At 49.8% G+C, this 18465-nt stretch overlaps 1 protein-coding gene across 5 annotated transcripts in view; it reads left to right on the top strand.

Annotated features, from left to right (window-relative positions):
• Window positions 1-1756: 1756 nt before the first annotated feature.
• The window catches only part of LOC139822323 (uncharacterized), an 85518-nt gene continuing 68809 nt past the window's right edge, over window positions 1757-18465 (top strand). For 2 of the 5 annotated variants that reach the window (XM_071793933.1, XM_071793934.1), the window contains exon 1: window positions 1768-8449. In XM_071793933.1, the coding sequence (XP_071650034.1) occupies window positions 6475-8449 (1975 nt within the window). In that variant the 5' untranslated portion in view covers window positions 1768-6474. Of the gene's footprint in view, window positions 8450-18465 lie in introns of all 5 variants that reach the window. The other 3 variants (XM_071793931.1, XM_071793932.1, XM_071793936.1) reach the window with 2 other exon arrangements.

An 18465-nucleotide genomic window follows, 5' to 3' on the forward strand; every position in this document is an offset into this window, starting at 1 on the left:
TTTATACCGTTTACGTTACGTTACGTTACGTTTCCACGTTCTCTCTATCGCCGCTCATCGGCCTTATCTAAATCTCGAAATCGAGATACCCGCAATACGCGCACCCAGCCCTCGGTGCGTTCTATCGTTATCAGGTCGCGAAAGCGCCGCGGCGAATACTCGATCGGCCGATCGATTCCTTACCTCGCGGCGATGTACGGCCTTCCGCCACCGTTGATCGCGCTCGTCATTTTTCTCAATCTGGCGACATCGATCATTAATAACCTGGCTAATATTACTTTATCGGCTATCAAGATTCGACTAGCGATATCTTAAAAGTGATACATTGGAGAACGCGCGGTGCCGCGGTATGTGTATGCACATTTTTATATACCATATTTTCCAGCATTTTTGTAAATATTAATATTTAAACGCCTGAAACTTATTGAATCTTTGATTACGTGGATCAGGAGAAATCGCAGCTTATTTTCATGGTAACTTACTTTCGATTAATTCCGCGAATCAGAAACGAAACCGAAACCCCTTCCGATTCGTCTTAGAAATTCCGCGCCGCGGAACCTGGAGTCCCGACAAAGTTTGCGACCTTTCCGGAGTATGCTGTACGTATAGAATTGGAAACCGGCAGGCAAGAGGGGCGGAGGGGGGAAGGAGGGAGTTGGTAGATGAGTGGGCGGGTGAGTCACTTGTATTGTAATTGCGGATGAATTGAATTGTAAATGGCCGCCTCGTAGAGCCGGCAGCGCATCGCCGCCGCGGCGTGCTGCACCGTGGCTGCATCCGACGCGCTCCCGCGATCGAACGGACGGACAGACATAAGTCTCCTTCTATTCCGAAGCTCTATACTCCTTGGCAACTACTTAGCAAACAGTCCGAGGCACACAACAACGGAGCGCCCGCGGCTCTCTCTCCGCATGGCTGTGTACCCGTAATTCCAGCGCCGCGCCTAACATCGCGATGACTTACACACAGTCCCGGATTCCTCAGATTTCCTTTTAATAAGACGTATGGATTCGCACACTCTTTATATCTGTCGTTTATCATACTCTTTTATGCCCTTTTCGGACGTCGATTCCGCTTGAGGGAAAATATTCGCGCGCACATGACGTAATTTTTAAAAAACTCTGTAGTCTTATTGTTATATAGTGACATATGTTTAGTTGAGGGGCATGAATTATGTATAAAAAGTTATGAGATAAAATAAAATAAAATAAAATAATACTGTATAATTTATCTTACTAATTATTATTACGCATATTTAAAGCAGCCGATCAAGCGTTTTGAAAATTACAAAAACAATTGTTTAGAAGCTAATTATTCTAAAAACATATTGTTCATTGACAAGTACAAGTTGTACAAAATCTATTTCTCTCCTCCCCGCTTCTTGTAATAAAATATGCTATGAAAATATGAAAACTTTTAAAACATTTAATTCAATTTGAGTGAAAAATTATGCTATATGTTCATGCGTGCAATCCCAAAGTGTTGCGAATCTTTCTTGTATAGATATATATTTTAACTTATTCTTTTAAGCTTCTTATATATTTTAACGATCCATGTAGGTTTTCATTTTGTACGAGAAAATCTTAGAGTAGGTATTTTTGAAGAAAGAAGATTATTAAATGTAAGACTCTTCTCTTTACTGAAGAGATTTATTTACTTTTTTATATTGTTTCTATATATATTTTAATTAAAATCATGTAAGATTGTTGGCACGAGCATTGCTTTTTCAATTTTAAAAAATATTTGATATTTTATGTTCATAATTATGATTATAAATTTTGTTTTTGTTTTGGACGGATCGTAAACACACACAATAACAGTAACAAAATACAATTAAAAAAATAACACCTAACTTTCGCAAAAATCTGTTTGTGTGTGCCTGATATAATATATTATGTATTATATATCTAAATATATATGTAAATAGTATTGTTTTTATCTATATTATTATACATAAACGGACATATCTTTATCTAAATAGTAATTAATTTTGTTTTTATTTTTATTCTTTCCGATAGAATGTTTTGTTGTGGCGTTGCTTATCATTGTTGTTAAGATACAAAACGCTCTTGAGCACTTCAGAATATTTAATCGTATAAAGTTAAGACTGTAAGTAGTGTAAGTACAGCGCGCTCGTCAAACTATAAAGCTTTGTATATTGGAATATCACACTGTTACAGAAATGATTTCGTTTCCGTTTATTTGGCTTTCATTGAATTGAACATTAATGAATCCTGTATGCGCGCTTAATATTGAAAAATTCAATGTTTCCGTATATACCGTGTTATTCGATTATTCAAAATACAAAATACTGTTGTTCATTCGATTGTCCCATTAATTTCAAAAATTCTACTCCGTCTGTCTTGTCTTCTCTCTCTCTCTCTCTCTCTCTCTCGCGAACAGCTCAATAGAATTAAATAAATTTTTGAGAAGCCAATGCGCGCGCGCGCAGGTGCCGGTATAAAGATACTGCGGCGTGACAGCCGCGGTGTGTCAGTCAATTCGACGGATCGATATCGACCTGACAATGCCGCCGATAGCAAACACAGCTCCGAGTAGAAGCGGAATCGATGATTGTTCCCCGTCGCTCGATAAATCATAAACCTCGGGAGCATCGAACCCGGCTATCGATCCAAGCTGCCGCGAGGGAACGGAATAGAAGAAAAAAAAAAGCGGGCGCGCGAAGCCATATAGGAAGAGGTTCGTCTAATTGAGAAGCAACATTGTGCGTCGTTTGGGGTACCGGACGCGGTCGAGTGGTCCCTGGGCCACCCCTGACTAGTTCGTTCCCCCACGTCCCTCCCCGTGTTTCCCTTCTTCGCCCTTCATCCCCCGTTGCCGTCCCGTCCCTCTCCTCGACCCCTGCGTATCGAGTTCGTTACAGATCCCCGTGGCGAGATCTCCGCCCCTCTTCCTCCCCGCGGTGCTCTTGCAACCCCCTCGTGCGCCCCTCAACTCTGTCGTTCCCGTCTCGCCCCTCAAGAGAGAGAGAGAGAGCGAGAGCAAGAGCAAAAGAGAGAAAGAGAGAGAAAGGCACCCTCCTGCTGGAGGCTCTCGCGTAGCGTAGCATTCGCGATTTGCGCAACTCCGCACAACTCCGTGCGAGCGCGAGACGCGCTCGTTTTCTCTCCGTGTGTTCCAACAACACCACACTATTCGACCTCGTGCGCGCCCTTGCCGTAAAGAAACGCTCCTTCTCGCCACGCGCGGTTCCCGCGGACAGCCCGATATCCGAGGTCCAAGGGATCACCGCGGAGCACAAGAGGAATAAGAAGAGCAGGAAGAAAAAAAGAGGGATCGTTCCGCCGCCGAGGAAGTCGCTTCTTCTCGAGAGAAAATTTGCGTGCCGGGCAAACTGCGACGGAATTCGGGAGGACGAGGACGACGCCGACGACAGCGGGAGGCGCTGAGGGTGCGAAGAAGGAAAGGGAGAGAAAGAGAGAGAGAGAGAGATACATACACACACACATAGAGGAGAGAGAGCGTCGCGGTGCGCTTTGAAGCGTGCGCACGCGAGCGCGCGAGAGAGCCGGCGTCGGCGAGTCGCGGGATTACGAAGTCCAGGATCGGTCGCGTCCGAAGTATACCCGTACCGCCCGGGCCCGAAGGGAGAGAAGTATCCGAAGGAATTGTCTTTCCTCTCTTCGCGCCACCCTTCGAGGTCAGGTGCGCCATCGAGCGCGCCGCGCGAAGCGTCGAGCCGCGACTTCGACTCCGGCAAAAGCCGATCGATCGAAAGCGCGCGGCCGAAGCGCCTGACAGTCGATTCGACGCCGTCGCGGTCTCTCTCTCTCTCTCTCTTTGTCTCCAGCGGGAGGAGAGCGGGCGGCCATTGATCTCCGTATCGACGCCGGCCGCGACCAATCGTCGACGACCCCTCTTCTTCTCTGCCACCCCTGCCCGGCGCGCGCGCGCGCGTTTGTGTGTGTATGTGTGTGTACATGTGTGTACACGCATGTGGGTGAATTCCGCCATCGGTGTCGCTCGATCGAGTTATCGTTCTCGCGGATCGTTCGTTCTCGCGGCCACGGGAGGAAGACGACATCTTGAAGAGCGAATCTCGGCGCGGCGGGCCGTCGTCATGGTGGACGACGCGGACCTTATCGGCGTATCGACGTTTCGATCCTGAAGTTGGAGGTCGAGCGAGACCGGCAGCGCGTGATTTCGAAGGCGATTTACGCGCGCCCGCGCGCGCGCGCGCGTGGAATCGACGCCTCGCGAGGAGAGAGCGGTTCTCGTATTGGATCAGTCCGAGATGTATCGATTCGGCGATCGACCGGCCAGATCGGCGTTTAAATAACCTGACTGACCGCGTCGACGATTTTCCGGTGGAGAAGAGGAGCAAAGTACGCAGTGCACTGCACACTCGAGAAACTTGGTGCGAAGGGCGAAGTAACTTCCCGCGGCGTCAACTATCACGTCGGCGACCTAGTTCGAGGAAAAAGGAAGTTGGAAACTAGAGTCGAGGCCGATTCTCGCAGGAGATCGCGAAAGAAGACTGTGAAGTGTCGCGGACATCTCCGCGGGAGGCCCTTGCGGAGTGTATCTGATTTTTTGAAGAGACACGGACGATTTTCTTCGAGAAACAATTCGTCGCGCTGTGCCCCGACTGTAACTCCGAAAAGACAGGCGACGTTTCGTTGCAGGGAGAAGACGGGTGACGATCGCGAATCGAATCGCGTCGAATTCGGAGCAGCCTTCTCATCAGCGGCTGGGTCGAGGTCGAGCGGGACGCGGTGGCGGTGACGGCGGGTGGACGCGGGTGACGCGAGTCGATGTTTATGCTCGAAGTATCGAGCCGCGCGCATCGAGCCACGTTGGTCACGAGGTATCGGAAAATCGATAGAAAGCTGACTGACGCCAGCGGCGGCGGCGTCGTAGTTGAAGTCGCTGCTGGTGGCGGCGGTGGTGGTGGTGGTCCTCGTCGTCGTCGTCGTCGACGTCGTGACGGTGGTGGGCGGTGGGTGTTCGTGTCACCCACACACCCTTAGTGGCGCGCCGTTGATGGTGGTGGCTTAGCCGGCGAGTGTGACCGGCAAGGGGTCGCTTCTGTCACTTAACTGCTGCGTACGTACGAAGTTATCGTCGTCGCACCCTCGCAACCTCGTCGAGCCGCGAGCGAAAGAAAAACACCAAAGGACGATCGCGAAAGTCGATAGTCGTCGCGAATAGCTGTCTTCCGGCCGATAGTCCGGAAACTCGTAGTCGCGCGCGGATCGTCGCGAGGGGGATAAGAGACAGCGAGATTTTCTCGGTAGTTTCCGGCACCGTCTTTCCGGGTCGCCTTCACGTGGACGCGGACCCTCGGCTCCGATCGTGGGGAGAAAAGGCGCGAACGGGACCACTGCGCAGGTACAACGGTAACGGCTCCTTGTTGACGGTGTATAGCCTTATGCTGGTGTATAGTGATAGTGACAGTGGTGGTGTATAGTGTGTGAGCGAAACGGACTCCCCTCCGTGAACGAACGAACGAACGGAACGGACAAACTGACACGTGGCGGGGACAGGGGGAGGAGGAGGAGGAGGAGGAGGAAGAGGAGGACGGAGACGCGGTCGCACCTGGACCAGGAGAGGAACTTGGCGGCACGCGACACGAAGAAGCGCGCGAGCGGTAGTGATATAGTGGTAGTAATACGGACCAGTGTAACAGGGTAGTAGAACGGACCAGGTGGCAGTGGTGCCGGTAGTGTGACTCGGAACACCCGGAGTAGGGACCGTTAGGGGAAGGGGGCGGAGCGGAACAAGTCCCCGATAGAGAACGAGACGGTACGGAGGCAGCGGTGCGGGACAGAGTGCGGTGAAATCGACCCCCTTCGTCTCGTGTTCTGGGTCCGCCTGCGGCTCGCTCTCTCTCTCTCTCTCTCTCTCTTTCTCACACTCACTCTCACTCTCTTTCTCTCCTCGTCCGGGAAGAGCCGGTGCCGGGTGCGCTCGCACTCGGACGCGCGAGCGCAGAGAGCGTGCGCTCTCACTCGCTCCGCACTCGCGCGGTGTCATGGGCGCACGGTGGTCGTTGCGCTACCACCGGGTGCTCCTTATGCCGATCCGACGTGACGGTGGAGCCTCAGCATCAGCGTCGTCGTCGTTGTCATCGTCGTTGTCGTCCGCTTACGCGCTGTATTCGCGGGGTAGTCGCCGGGAGGATCGTACACGTCGTCGTTTCGCGGTCGTGCGGTAATCAGTGATGAGAGTAGATCAACGAGATCAGTGATCGGAGAGAGGATTCTGTTGCAACCCTCTCTCTCTCAAAACGACGTAAACGGAAGAAGAGAACAGAGTAGAGAGTACTGCTCGCGATCGCGAAGAAAGTATCGCGGAAAAAAAAGAACTACTTAAGCGCGCGCGCGCTGTGTGGTGTATTGCGGTGCGGTGCGACCTGTGTGGCACGCGGTACGACGGAGTGTCGTCGTCGGCGGCGTACGACAGCGAAGGAGCGAGTGGCAGTGCGCCCACTACCGAACTAGATGTGCGTAAATGGAAGGTATAGGGGACATAGGCGATCATCAATCGCATAGCGAGCAATTACTGGACTCGGTCGATTCCCCGGTGGCGGTGTCTACGCATGGCCGGGGCGGTGGGGGCGGCTCGAATGGGAACTGTGGCGGAGGAGGCGGAGGCGCAGGAGGAGGAGGAGGAGGAAGTGATAGCGGAGGTGGAGGTAGCAGTAGGGGCACCGTGCTCAGTGGGGGTAGGCATCACAACCACCACCACCATCATCACCATCACAGCCAGCACCACCACCACCATCACCACCATCATCAACAGCAGCAGCATCAGCACGAGGTCGTGCACGAAACGGGGGGTGGTAGGAGCGGCGGAGGCGGCGGCGGCGGCAGTGGTAACGGGGGTGGTGGTGGTGGCGGCGGCGGTGGTGGTGGTAACGGAGGAGGTAGCGTCGAGGGTATGTCTTCGTCGGCCTCTCAAAGCCCCGACATCGCGTGCGCGAGCCTACCGCTGGAACTGCTCGCGGCTGGCGCGCTCGGCGTCAAGGAGGAGCGAGACCTCGCCGCCGCGGAGGATCTGTCGTCGTCCCAGGATCCGCCGAGCGTCGGCGGTGGTGGTGGCGGTGATAGTGGTGGCGGCGGCGGTGGCGGCGGTGCCGGCGGCGGCAGCGGCGGAATCGGAGGCAACGGTGACGGTGGCGGAGGCGGCAGCGGCGGCGGACGCGCCGTCGGTGGCGGTAACGGCAACGGCAACGGCAACGGCAGCAGCGGTGGTAACGGCGGCGGCAGTGGCGGCGGCAGCGGCGGCGGCGGTAGTGGCAGTGGTGGTAGTAGTAGTAGTGGCGGCGGTGGCAGGCAGAGCGCGCGGGAGTCCCTGTCGGTGATCGTGCCGCCTCAGGACGTGGACGTGGACTCGCGCGACGCCGACGACTCGGAGCTCCTCAGTCCGGGCAAGCTAACGCCTACGTCGGGGATCAGCGTGTCGGTCGCGAGCATGATCGACGCGACGGACTTCAGGGCGATGCAGCCGGAGCCGACGTATCAGACACTGACCTCGGTCGCCGAAAGGATGTCGCCGCCCGGCTTCAGTCCGGGCTCGTCGTACGCCACGCTGACGCCGCTGCAGCCGTTACCGCCGATCTCTACGATGAGCGACAAATTCGTTTACGGCGGTCACGCGGCCGGCGGCGTCACCGGTAGTTTCGCCGTCATGCAGAACAACGGCCTGGGTAACATCGGCCTCGGTATGGGCGGCTCGCCGTACGCGTACGACAAGCTACCTACGATGGGCATGTCACCGCCGCACAATTATCCGTCGCCGGGCGCGGGATTACAACCGAGTCCGCTCTCACCGCAGAGCGCGTACAGTCAGAGCGGCCTCAACTCGCCGCACAAGTCGTCCGCGAGTCCGCATTACGACCCGGCTTTTCTACCACGGTTACAGCAGAGTCCGGCGGCGCTTAGCCCGTCCTCGCCGCCGGCCGTTTCGGCCACGGCGAGTTTCGCGCCATCGCATCATTCCCCGCCCGGCACGCATTCGGTGCCGAGCGCGGCATCGCCGCCGCCAACCATGCAAACGCAACTGCAACAGCAGCAGCAACAGCAGCAACAGCAGCAGCAACAACAACAGCAGCAACAGCAACAGCAGCAGCAGCAGCAGCAGTCGATGCCGCAGCAGCAGACGATATCGCACACGCAGCACGTGCAACACACGTCGGTGGTGATGAAGACGGTGTCGGCGGCGGGCAACGGCAGCGCCGGCGAGGTCGAGGAGATCAACACGAAGGAGCTCGCGCAGCGGATCAGCGCCGAGCTCAAGAGGTACAGCATACCGCAGGCGATCTTCGCGCAGCGGGTGCTGTGCCGCAGCCAGGGCACCCTCAGCGACCTGCTGCGCAACCCAAAGCCGTGGTCCAAGCTCAAGAGCGGCCGCGAGACCTTCCGGCGGATGTGGAAGTGGCTGCAGGAGCCAGAGTTTCAGAGAATGTCGGCCTTGCGGCTAGCAGGTTAGTCGTCCACGCGTCAGAGAGAGACCCCTCCACCCCCGTCCCTCGTTCACCACGTATACAAAATACTCCCTCCCCCACAAACCACTTGAATCGAAACAACACTCAATCGCGAAAGTCCTACCTCTCTATCGTGTATACTTTGTGCATTTATCTATTTCTATAAAAAAACAACGAGAAAAATGTAACACACTCGGGTTCTGATCGACGTCCTCGTCATCGTCGTCATTGTTGTCGTTGTCATCGTCGTCATCGTCGTGTGAGTCTTTCGCATACGTACAGTACATGCGAATACCTGTAAACAAAACACACGTGTCTCGCTGCTCGCCTGTGTTCTCGTCCTGCACATCCTTGATGTCGATCCATGATCGACGATCGCGAAATCTCTCGGGATATGTACCGAGATACCGACGCTTCGTGCTGAGTCGTTCACCGGCACACTTCGCGGCTATTTAATATCCCTACGTCCACTGAGCGATCCCTTAGGTTTCCCAGTAAATTCGCTACCTTTCGCTCTTTAACAGTGAATTTAAAATAATTTCCAAAAGTTAATAAGTTAAGAATGAAAAAGCGCAAAATGCAAAAATGTTAAATCCTTGCTTTTATTATAATTTCTCGTTAACTAAACAAAATTTCGAAATAACGAAATAAAGATGGAATAATATAGAAAAATCATACATTACTTCTAATAATGAGACAAAGATGGAATAATATAGAAAACGTGTATACATTACTTCTAACCGTTCGTTTAGTGACTTTGTCGAAGAACTGCGACATTATAAGATAAAACTGAACGAAGAGTCAAACATGTTTGGAGAAAAGTGAGATTTTCAGAAAATACGGATCGAACCATTCAGAACAATTATAGAGACCCCTATTATTCACCACACAAGCGTCCGAGCGATTTAAAGATGTCTTAAAAATAATTCTGTGTAAATTACACCTGCTTGACAGACCGCGTTATAAGCCTCCTCGGCGGCACCCTTCGATTCAAAATAAACTGTACCCCCTTCTATAGCGCTCCCTTCTGGAACGAGCTCGGAAAAAAAGCGTTTTTTCTTCTCGAGCTATTTAATGTATAAAGAATTCCAAATCGCATTATTCGAAAACCTATCTAACGAACAAAATTGAAATCGGTCGGATTGCAAGAGGATTTGCTAATTTTACTAATGAACATCACAATTCGTATTCTGATTTTCGATAGGAAAAATCCGCGAGTACAAGAGACTTTCATTTTTTATTAACACAACGGAAATCAATTTCACATGTCCGGAAATTGACACGGTCGGAATTACTTAACGTTTGCATGTGTTCCAGCAGTTCTGAATAATGTCTTTGTGTGCTCCTTTTAGTCTGATAAATGAAATATTCACCGGCTATTCAGATTTAGCGATTCTACCCTCGTGATCTGCGTGAAACCAAACCTGGAATGTAGATAACTAAATACCGAAAGCTATAAGATTAGATATTAATTGTGAAAAATAGTTGAATGTACGAATGTATAAAAACGTAAGACAGCTTAAAAAAAACCGTGGAAACTACATCGGTTGCTCAAAAGTGTCGAAGATTTCCACTTTCGAACCCATTTCCCGAGAGCGGGGAATGCCGGGGCCCTCCTGCTGATTTGAGCGGGACCCCGGGAATAATGATGCGAAGGATCCTCGCAGAGATAATCGCGGGGGGATAATGTTATTCGGGGATAACGCGCGCGAAGGATCCGCGCGCGCGCTTCGCACGCGCGCGCGGAGAGCGGAAGCGCACACGTGGCACCCACGTGGGAGAGGCGTTCCCTTCCATATCATTCAGAGATAGACGCGCGGAATAACACTTTTCGAATTCAACATCCTTCGTCCCCGGCGCGGTGCGCGGTGCGCGACGCTCGGCGTCGCGGCGCTCGCCGCGCGTGCAAGTATTGATCGCGCGCGGCGGTCACGCGGCCACCGCCACCGCCGCCACCGCCGACGCCGACGCCGATGCCGACGCCGACGCCGACGCCGACGCCAACGCCGACGCCGCCGTCGACGGCGACGACGACGACGACGACGACGACGGCGTCGCGGCGCAGCCGCGCGACCTCGGCCTCGCTCGGCACGGCTTCGCTTTTCGGAGCCGCCATGTTCGCCACGCCGTCGCCGTCGTCATCGTCCTCGTTGTCATTGTCGTCCTTCCCTCTCTCCTTCACCCCTTCCCCCTTTCTGTGGGCCACCTTCTTTCATCTACCGAGTAGCACAGCGCGGGATTCGCGACTTTCGCGTCACTCGAGTGTGATCTCCCAGCAGAGTGATCCTCTCTGTTTAATTTTTTAATATAAAATTTGATACAGTTTCCTCCGATATTTCTTTATAGAATGTTATACAATATACTTCAATCTTCAGGAACGATTTGTTAGTATCTCGGCCTCGACGGGTTCGTCATAGAATATCATTGAAATTAATTCGTTCGTCCCCCTATTTTTATTGCACACAAATTGGAAGCAATCTCACATGCTTAAATATATCTTCATATATGACATTTTCATAATAACGTAAAAGAAGACTAAAGTACAGCGGAATTGATGTCCATTATGTTAATGGACATCAGAGCCGAAAGGGTTAAGCTCACGAACTGTGGGACATTCTGTATACATTCGTAGCTCAAGGTGTCCTTTCTCAAACAATAGTATAAATCGCGCAAACGCCTCGGCTCTCGTTAAGAAAAATAAAATAACGCTTGTCCTCTCACCCCCTTTTCCACCTTTCACTTTCTCTCTCTCTCTCTCTCTCTCTCTCTCTTTCTTTCTTTCTTTCTTTCTTTCTCTTTCTCTCCATTTTCCATCACTCCTTTGCGCGTCTACCGAGGCATGCAGATAATGTCGGGAAGAGGGACTACCTCTACGGTTACTGTTCTACCGGTAGCCCCTCGTGGTACGAAACTCTCTTAGGGTTGTGAAAAAGGCCGGTGGGGAATGAAGAAAAGGCGCCGCAAGGCCTGGGAGTAAAGGGTTTGCTGGGAGGAGACAATGCCGAAGAAGAAGAAGGAAGAAGGGTCGATTCAGTGCTCTTCAGATTAGAGCCTTTCCCGCTATTGTTTCCCACGTGTCTCTCTTCCCCCCTCTCTCACTCTCTCTCTCTTTTTTTTCTTCTCTCTCGCGAAAACCCGTCTCCTTATTAGAACACGTTCGCAGATCCGAACGGCCGACACTTCGTGCGCAAAACCTCTAAATCTAATTGCAAATCGACCGGGAGAGAATGAGGTAATCGCGTATAATTTCTAAAAGAAAAAAAAATATTGAAGATCTGAAGACATTTCATCAATATCTTTAGAAATTAAATCAGCGAATTAAAATCAAAAATTAAATTGAAGAATTAATGTTAAATCGTCAACCGTGCGGCGCATCGAGTTTCGAATTAAAATTACGAGTTAAAATCGAAATTCGAATTATACTGAGAAACTCTGAGATATGGGAAAGAAACCGATAAATTACTGCCAGCCTGATTTGCGGGATCACGTGGGAAATAGGTTTCTCAAGGGGAATGTCGGTAGAACGCCTTTCCCAGGTCTTCCAGGAAGCGGCTCTAAACAGACGATGAATAATTCGCTCGGCCGTTAAAACGGCAATCAATCGGGCGAGCGTAACGTTGCACTCTTATAAATTGCCTTTATTATGCCGCCTGCTATTGTTGTTCGTGCTCGAATTCATCTGGTAATGATTATAGGTACGCGTGCCTCATTGCTGGATGTCATTTGCGTTTAATTGCGTCCACCGTTATCGTCGCTATCGATCGTCACACGAGGGGGGGGGGAGGGGAGGGGGGTCAGGTGCATTAGTCGCAGCGAGCTCCTCGTGTCTTTCTATTTACTTTCGCCAGATGCATTCCCCATGTGCAATATTCCTAAGCCCAGCTAGATGATTTACGAACGTTCGTTTTCGCGACCCTCATTCGGATTAGGTCTCCGCGCGACTATTTTGAAAATCGTACAGGAACTTTTTTTTCACACGATTTACATTATATTTACATTTGGTCGCTTGAACGATCTGTTATATAATTTCCGGGGATCTAAATTTATGGGAAATCGAACTTTTAAACCTGATTGAGAATCCAAATTTATGCTAAATATTGCGAGAGATGTCGCGGTGAACCGCGAGACGCGATGGGATTTTCGCCGAATTTCGAAACTGACGCGTGCAATAAGTGCAGACGCGCTACACATAATTAATGTCGTCTTTCCTCAACGTCAACGCTTGACATCGCGCGCTGTGTATAGGGTCTTACATCGGCGGGCGGCCCGCACACGTGTCTTCTTACACGCACTGGACGTATAATGGAAAAAGAGAAAGGAAAAACAATCGATACGCGGCTGTGTCGTTTCCCTGTCTCACGGAGTTGCTTATCACGGAGTTACATCGCGCGCTACACTTATGTTTTTAACACACAGCCGCGGCGATCAATACCCGCGCCGCCGTCCCCGTGAACGTGAATTTTTGAGTTTCTAAGTTTCGAAAGATCGAAGGTGGAATTCGCTTAGTACTGGTTTAGCGCGGGAACTTCGCTCCGCGCACTTCTATTTTCTGTTTTAAATAAAGTTAGGAGTTCGTAGAGTTGGTCAGAAAGGAGTTGAAAAGTTTTTCTCTAGACGGTAAAGATACATATACCGGGGGCCCCCGACGACTAATTTCATTAATAAGAATTACTTGGAAACTATAATTCTTACTTTGGTTGTAACTTACTTTGGTACGTAATAAAAGCGCGACGAGTTTTATTAGCAATCTAATGGTTGATTCTGCATCTAACATTAAAATAAATTCGATTTGATTTCATCCTTGATCTTAAAGTGCGATTGTTACATTCTTATATTTTATGACATTTTGCGTCATGATAGATGATGGAATAATTCGCTAGCAAAATAAATGTTCTCTTGTGAGCCAGAAAACTTTACAAAATTCCCGAAACAAGACCGTAGTTCGTCCAGGAAAAATCCTCGGAAAATTGGCCTTCGCAAATTGACTTCTAGTTCAACTCTCGTAACATAATTATTCACACGAGATCTTTATTACCACGCCACATGATGTTGTTCAATTAGAAGCCAATCATCCAGCGCGGTTTCTTACCTCGATTAAACAAATGATAAATTCTGTTCGCGCCGTTATTTAATCAAAATACCACGCTCGTCTGCAATTTTGCAATTCTATTCCGGACAGGCTCCCCGCGATCCTATACGCTTGACTAATCAAGGGGGTTTTAGACATTTCTCAGTTTCTTTTTTTCTTCCCCCAACGTGCCTCTATCGAGGTGAAGTGACGTATCTCGCGCGGCGGTGCGGTTTCCACGGTGTTGTCGCGCAGCACGCGCCGAAACGCGACACCCGGCGGTGTGGAGAGGCCCTATGCGTGCTCACATGTCGGGCATAGCACGAATTCGCCCCCGCGTGTCCCGCGTGCCCGTCGTCGTTCCTACGGGATGCCCCGTCGGCTCGCGGGGAACGCGCGCGCCCGTCCCTCCCGCTCTCTCGTGCCCTCACCCCGCCCGGCGCCCTTACTCCCGTCCCCGCGCTTTTATCCTCCGCGAAATTTCTGATAAATCTCGGTAAACTCTCCCCTCTCCCCAGAAGAGGGGGAACTAAATCGAGTTTATCGATATATTTATTTTTAAAGCGACATCTGAGTTTTCGGTCGACGGACTGGTTCGCTGCTGCTGGGGGGGCAGGGGGGATTAAAATCGAGTGCTTCCGCCTGTTAAAACCTTATTCGCGCGCCCGCAATTTGACAAGGCGCCGGAGTTTTAGTTTCCGTCCTCTCAGATCCTCCTCGGGTCTTCCTAAGTTTCCAAAGTTCTCGAAGTTCGGATCTTAATTCTTATCCTCCTCCCGCGAACGTTTGAGCTCCTTGGCCATTGAAACGAATTTGTCAATTCTGCACCCTCTTAAATCTCTATTCTTAACCCTACGAAGACCCGTTCCCCGGAATTTCGATTCTTTTGTTAAGCGTATCTCCCTGGGAACGTCTCAAATCCTTCTAATCTAACGGATCCTGGGTGTCGAGAGTTCAAGGGCTTTGCACGTCAAAGCGGGATAAATTGTTATTGTTTTAGCGCCTCTTTTTTTATTTCGTACTACGAGGAGGAGTTTTTCGAGATCGCGGTACTTGCCGGGGAAGAGGTCATTCACTAAAACGTGCGTTCTATCGGGTGCGGTAAGAGGAAGGGGAATCAAGGTGCAGATGTCACATCAATGAACACCTTTCGTCGTACAGCTGTTACGCTATGCGAGAGCCGATAGAACGCAACCGTGGCTTTCATGCCTCACGGTAAACTTTTCTGCTTCGTGTGCTCATGACGAAGCGGCGGCGTATCTCAAGCGTATACAGGACAGACTGTCTAAAAAAAAAAAGAGGATCTAAATATTTCTGTTGCTCTCGAAAATACGAGGATTGTCAGCGCGAACGAACATTTATCTAATTATTCTCGCGGGACGTATAATCTCGTCTATGATATGATATTTGCTCTTTTAAAACAGCAGATATCGTTCTTTGTTACATGCTAGAATAGCATCCTGACAAGCGCTGAAACGTTACATTACATTATTTCGAACGCGATGTGTGGGTCATTAAGAAAACCTAGTTTGGCATAAGAATAATGAAGACGTATTAATCTTTTTTAAACATCTGTATCTAAGGCAGCCGACAATGGACAGGAGGAAAAATCGCGATTGCGATATTAGTCGGAGTCGAATTATTAGGTCGCGGTCATTCGTGCGGAAAGCATCTCCGCTCCACGCGACAATTGTACGCGCGGGTAATACCTGGCTTCGCCAGGGAAATCGCGTTCGCGGAATTTCGGCAGATGCGCACCGCGCGTGAAATGGGACAAGATCGCCCGCATGCCGTCCGCGCGACACCTTGGAGCCGGGCCTCGGCTCCGAGTCGACTGAAATGTCGTTTTCGCGCGCCTGCATTTCATAATACATCCATCCACACGACGACGAGGAGAGATGCGTCCGCTCGCTATTGCGTCGCTAGAGCGAACTCGATAGAGGCCCCCGCGCGGGGGCGCGGCGGGGGGACCGCGACGGGTCGGGTTGGGTTTCAAGTAGATCATTGATAATACGAAAGGTGACACTGGTATGTTTTGTGATAAGCGTTGCTCTCCTCGGAACGACGCGCCTCTTAATCGCGGCGACGACGTCGCACGCGAGCGAATATATTTTTATCATCCGCAAATTCAGCCCGGCAAAGTTAATTGGGAAGCTTACTCAAGGGAAACTACGTACTTTTTAACTTTTTCCGGCTGGCTGGTAGCTGAGAATTATTTCCGCGAATCGTTTTAAATTAACCTTCCTCTTTCTTTATTCACGGATGTGAGCTTGAAAATAAACTCTCGATTAATATTTACCGCTTTAAGTCTGGTAAAAAGTGATAATTTTGAAAATGGGGTTTAAAAGTGTGTGGAAATAGGCGCCTGATCTCTTGAATGAAGATCTTGATTCAAAATTTAAACTTTTGGAAAGTAAAATTTTAAAATTTTCAATTTGTCGAGTTTAAACGCTTATACAAATAACTTATAATTCTGAGGCGTCCTTCTGTTTATTTCCGGTGGAGGAGTCAAACGCGCAGAAATTTTCTAAAAATACCGGGCGATATTTAAACACGCGCAACAATCAATTGTTAAAAAATCAGCGCTATAATAAATATATCCATAAAAAGACGTGTCTTCAGTTATTTAAAAATAAATCTGTCCACGGAGAGAGAGAGAGAGAGAGAGAGAGAGAGAGAGAGAGAGAGAGAGAGAGACGCAAAATTCGAGGAATATCTGACTCGAGAGAAGAGATTCGAGTGTAGCTCGAAAGAGCTAGAAGTCCTCGTTCTACGGTCTAAAGACGGAAAAGGCTGTAGACGGAAGACTGTAGAACTTCCACCGTGCGACGATTAAATATTGATAATTGTTCGACTATTATCGAAAGTAGCACATCCTGCTTTTTGGCGTACGTATTTCCGGAAAGTTTCCGGACGAATTTCTCGGATACCGCTTCCACCGGCTGACTCATCCACCACGTCACGCATGCGATATATACGGGGTGCTATCCCGGGTTTCTATCGCGGTTAAATTTCTGCCCGTGAATTCGACCCGATATGTATAGCCAATCTTTTTTAAAAATCTCCCAAAGTCGCATATCTCTTTTGCTGCTCAATAAAAGATTGGGGCGACCAAGCCCGACATTGAATTTCCGTTGGAAATAAAAATTCGAAGGATAAGATCTTGCCATCCTCTGTCGGTATCTGAAAATCAATCCGCTAAAGTACTTTAACTTTCAATGATCTATAGTTCGCCGTCCATGCACAAGTTTAAGAGAAGCGCGAATCTTTCGCGTTCGAAAGGCAGCGAGTACGCTCGAGACACCATGTATGTAGGCCGCACACAATGCACGCTACACGAAGTCTCTCTCTCTCTCTCTCTTTCTCTTTCTCTCTTTCTCTCTCTCTCCTCTCTCTCTCTCTCTCTTTTTCTCTGCTATTCTCACCCCTGCCGGATTCTCCGTCTCTCTTTCTTCTACCTCCCATACCCTCGTTCTCTATCACGTAGACGTAGTAGAAACGGGGTGTTCAGTGGGAACCAGCTTTCTGTTATACGACGCATACACACTGCAGTTCACAACTGTTACGTACGTGTCCCGCGTACGTACAGGGTGGTACGAAACGAGAGAGAGAGAGAGAGAGAGAGAGAAAGAGAAATAGGGTGAGACGACACCCCGTGAGAAAAGGAAATTCGGAGGCGGATAGTACCACGCGGTGAAATCTTCGAGAAGTGTCCGCCATTTTCGCTCCATTTCCTACTGATACTCTTTTTCTCTTTGCAGAAATCGAACTCGGGGGCTTAATTACTGCGGCGCGCGATAAGATAAAAAGCCGTTTTAGAATTGTTCGGAGAATTAAGACCGATCTACGAGGTCGGCAGGTTGCTCAGGTGAAAAGATCGGTGAGAGATGTCGATAATGGATAAGGGCCGACTTATTGTTCGATCAGGTCAACACTCCTGGGACGAAACGCTATACATCGATTCACGTTGTTTTGACACGCATACGTTCGCAGCGCATTAAAATCAACGATGAATTAGCGGCTAAATACGGGAATCTGGATCGAAAGCGACAAAAATAACCGTCCCTAATATTAATAATGATATTCGAAACAGTCCCGCATAATTCATTCGTCACATTTAATTAGACAAATATGAAATATTACTCGAGATTTTCGAGATTATTTTTTTATTTACGACGTAGACGCGATTAAAATTCCCGCAAATAATTCTCACAACGCAGCTTCTCAAATATCGATCGTGTTAAAACAGCCGCGAAGATCGCGAGTGAACGATTTCGACGAAAACGGAAAAACAAAGTGGTCTTTCATTCATTTTCCCGCATTTTACTCGGATCTCTGGTGGCTTTCATTAATCCCATATTTCTCTCTTCGTATTCCCTCGCGAAAGGCTCTCTCTTTGCAGGACAATTCGCAACTTTTACGCACTCCCCCCTTCCCGAAAAGAATCGCAAGAGGATTATCGGTGTCTCCCCTCGATAATTATACACATTTCGCGATCTTGTCTCATTTTCGTTGTTCGTCGCTCGAATCTGTGTAGCCCTCTTCTGTGTGTTCTCCTCGTCCCCCGTCTGTATAATTTTTGCAAACAGTTCTTTCTTCCTCGTCGTCGTCGTCGTCTGAAGATTATCGTCGACAGGACGCCAACACGGAAGATACCACAGCTGAGAGTCTCGAAAGTATAGGGAGAAAGAGAGAACTGCGACAGCGCAGCATCGATTCGATCTCCATCCAAGAGAGCCGAACGACTCCCGTTCGTGCGCGAAAATGTAAATGTCTCGACCTAACCAAACGGATAGACAAACGCACCACGAAGGACTCCGCAAAGTTTTGCCGTTTTACCGTTTTTTCTCGTCTCCGATCGAGGATTCGCCCGCGAGAGAGAAAGACCGCGCGCCTTGCAGGACGCGAGGATCGTTCCCGTTCGCGTTACAGCCCGCATTTCAATCCC

The sequence above is a fragment of the Temnothorax longispinosus genome, chromosome 11 (assembly GCF_030848805.1).
Source record: "Temnothorax longispinosus isolate EJ_2023e chromosome 11, Tlon_JGU_v1, whole genome shotgun sequence".
In the NCBI taxonomy this organism is placed as follows: domain Eukaryota; kingdom Metazoa; phylum Arthropoda; class Insecta; order Hymenoptera; family Formicidae; genus Temnothorax; species Temnothorax longispinosus.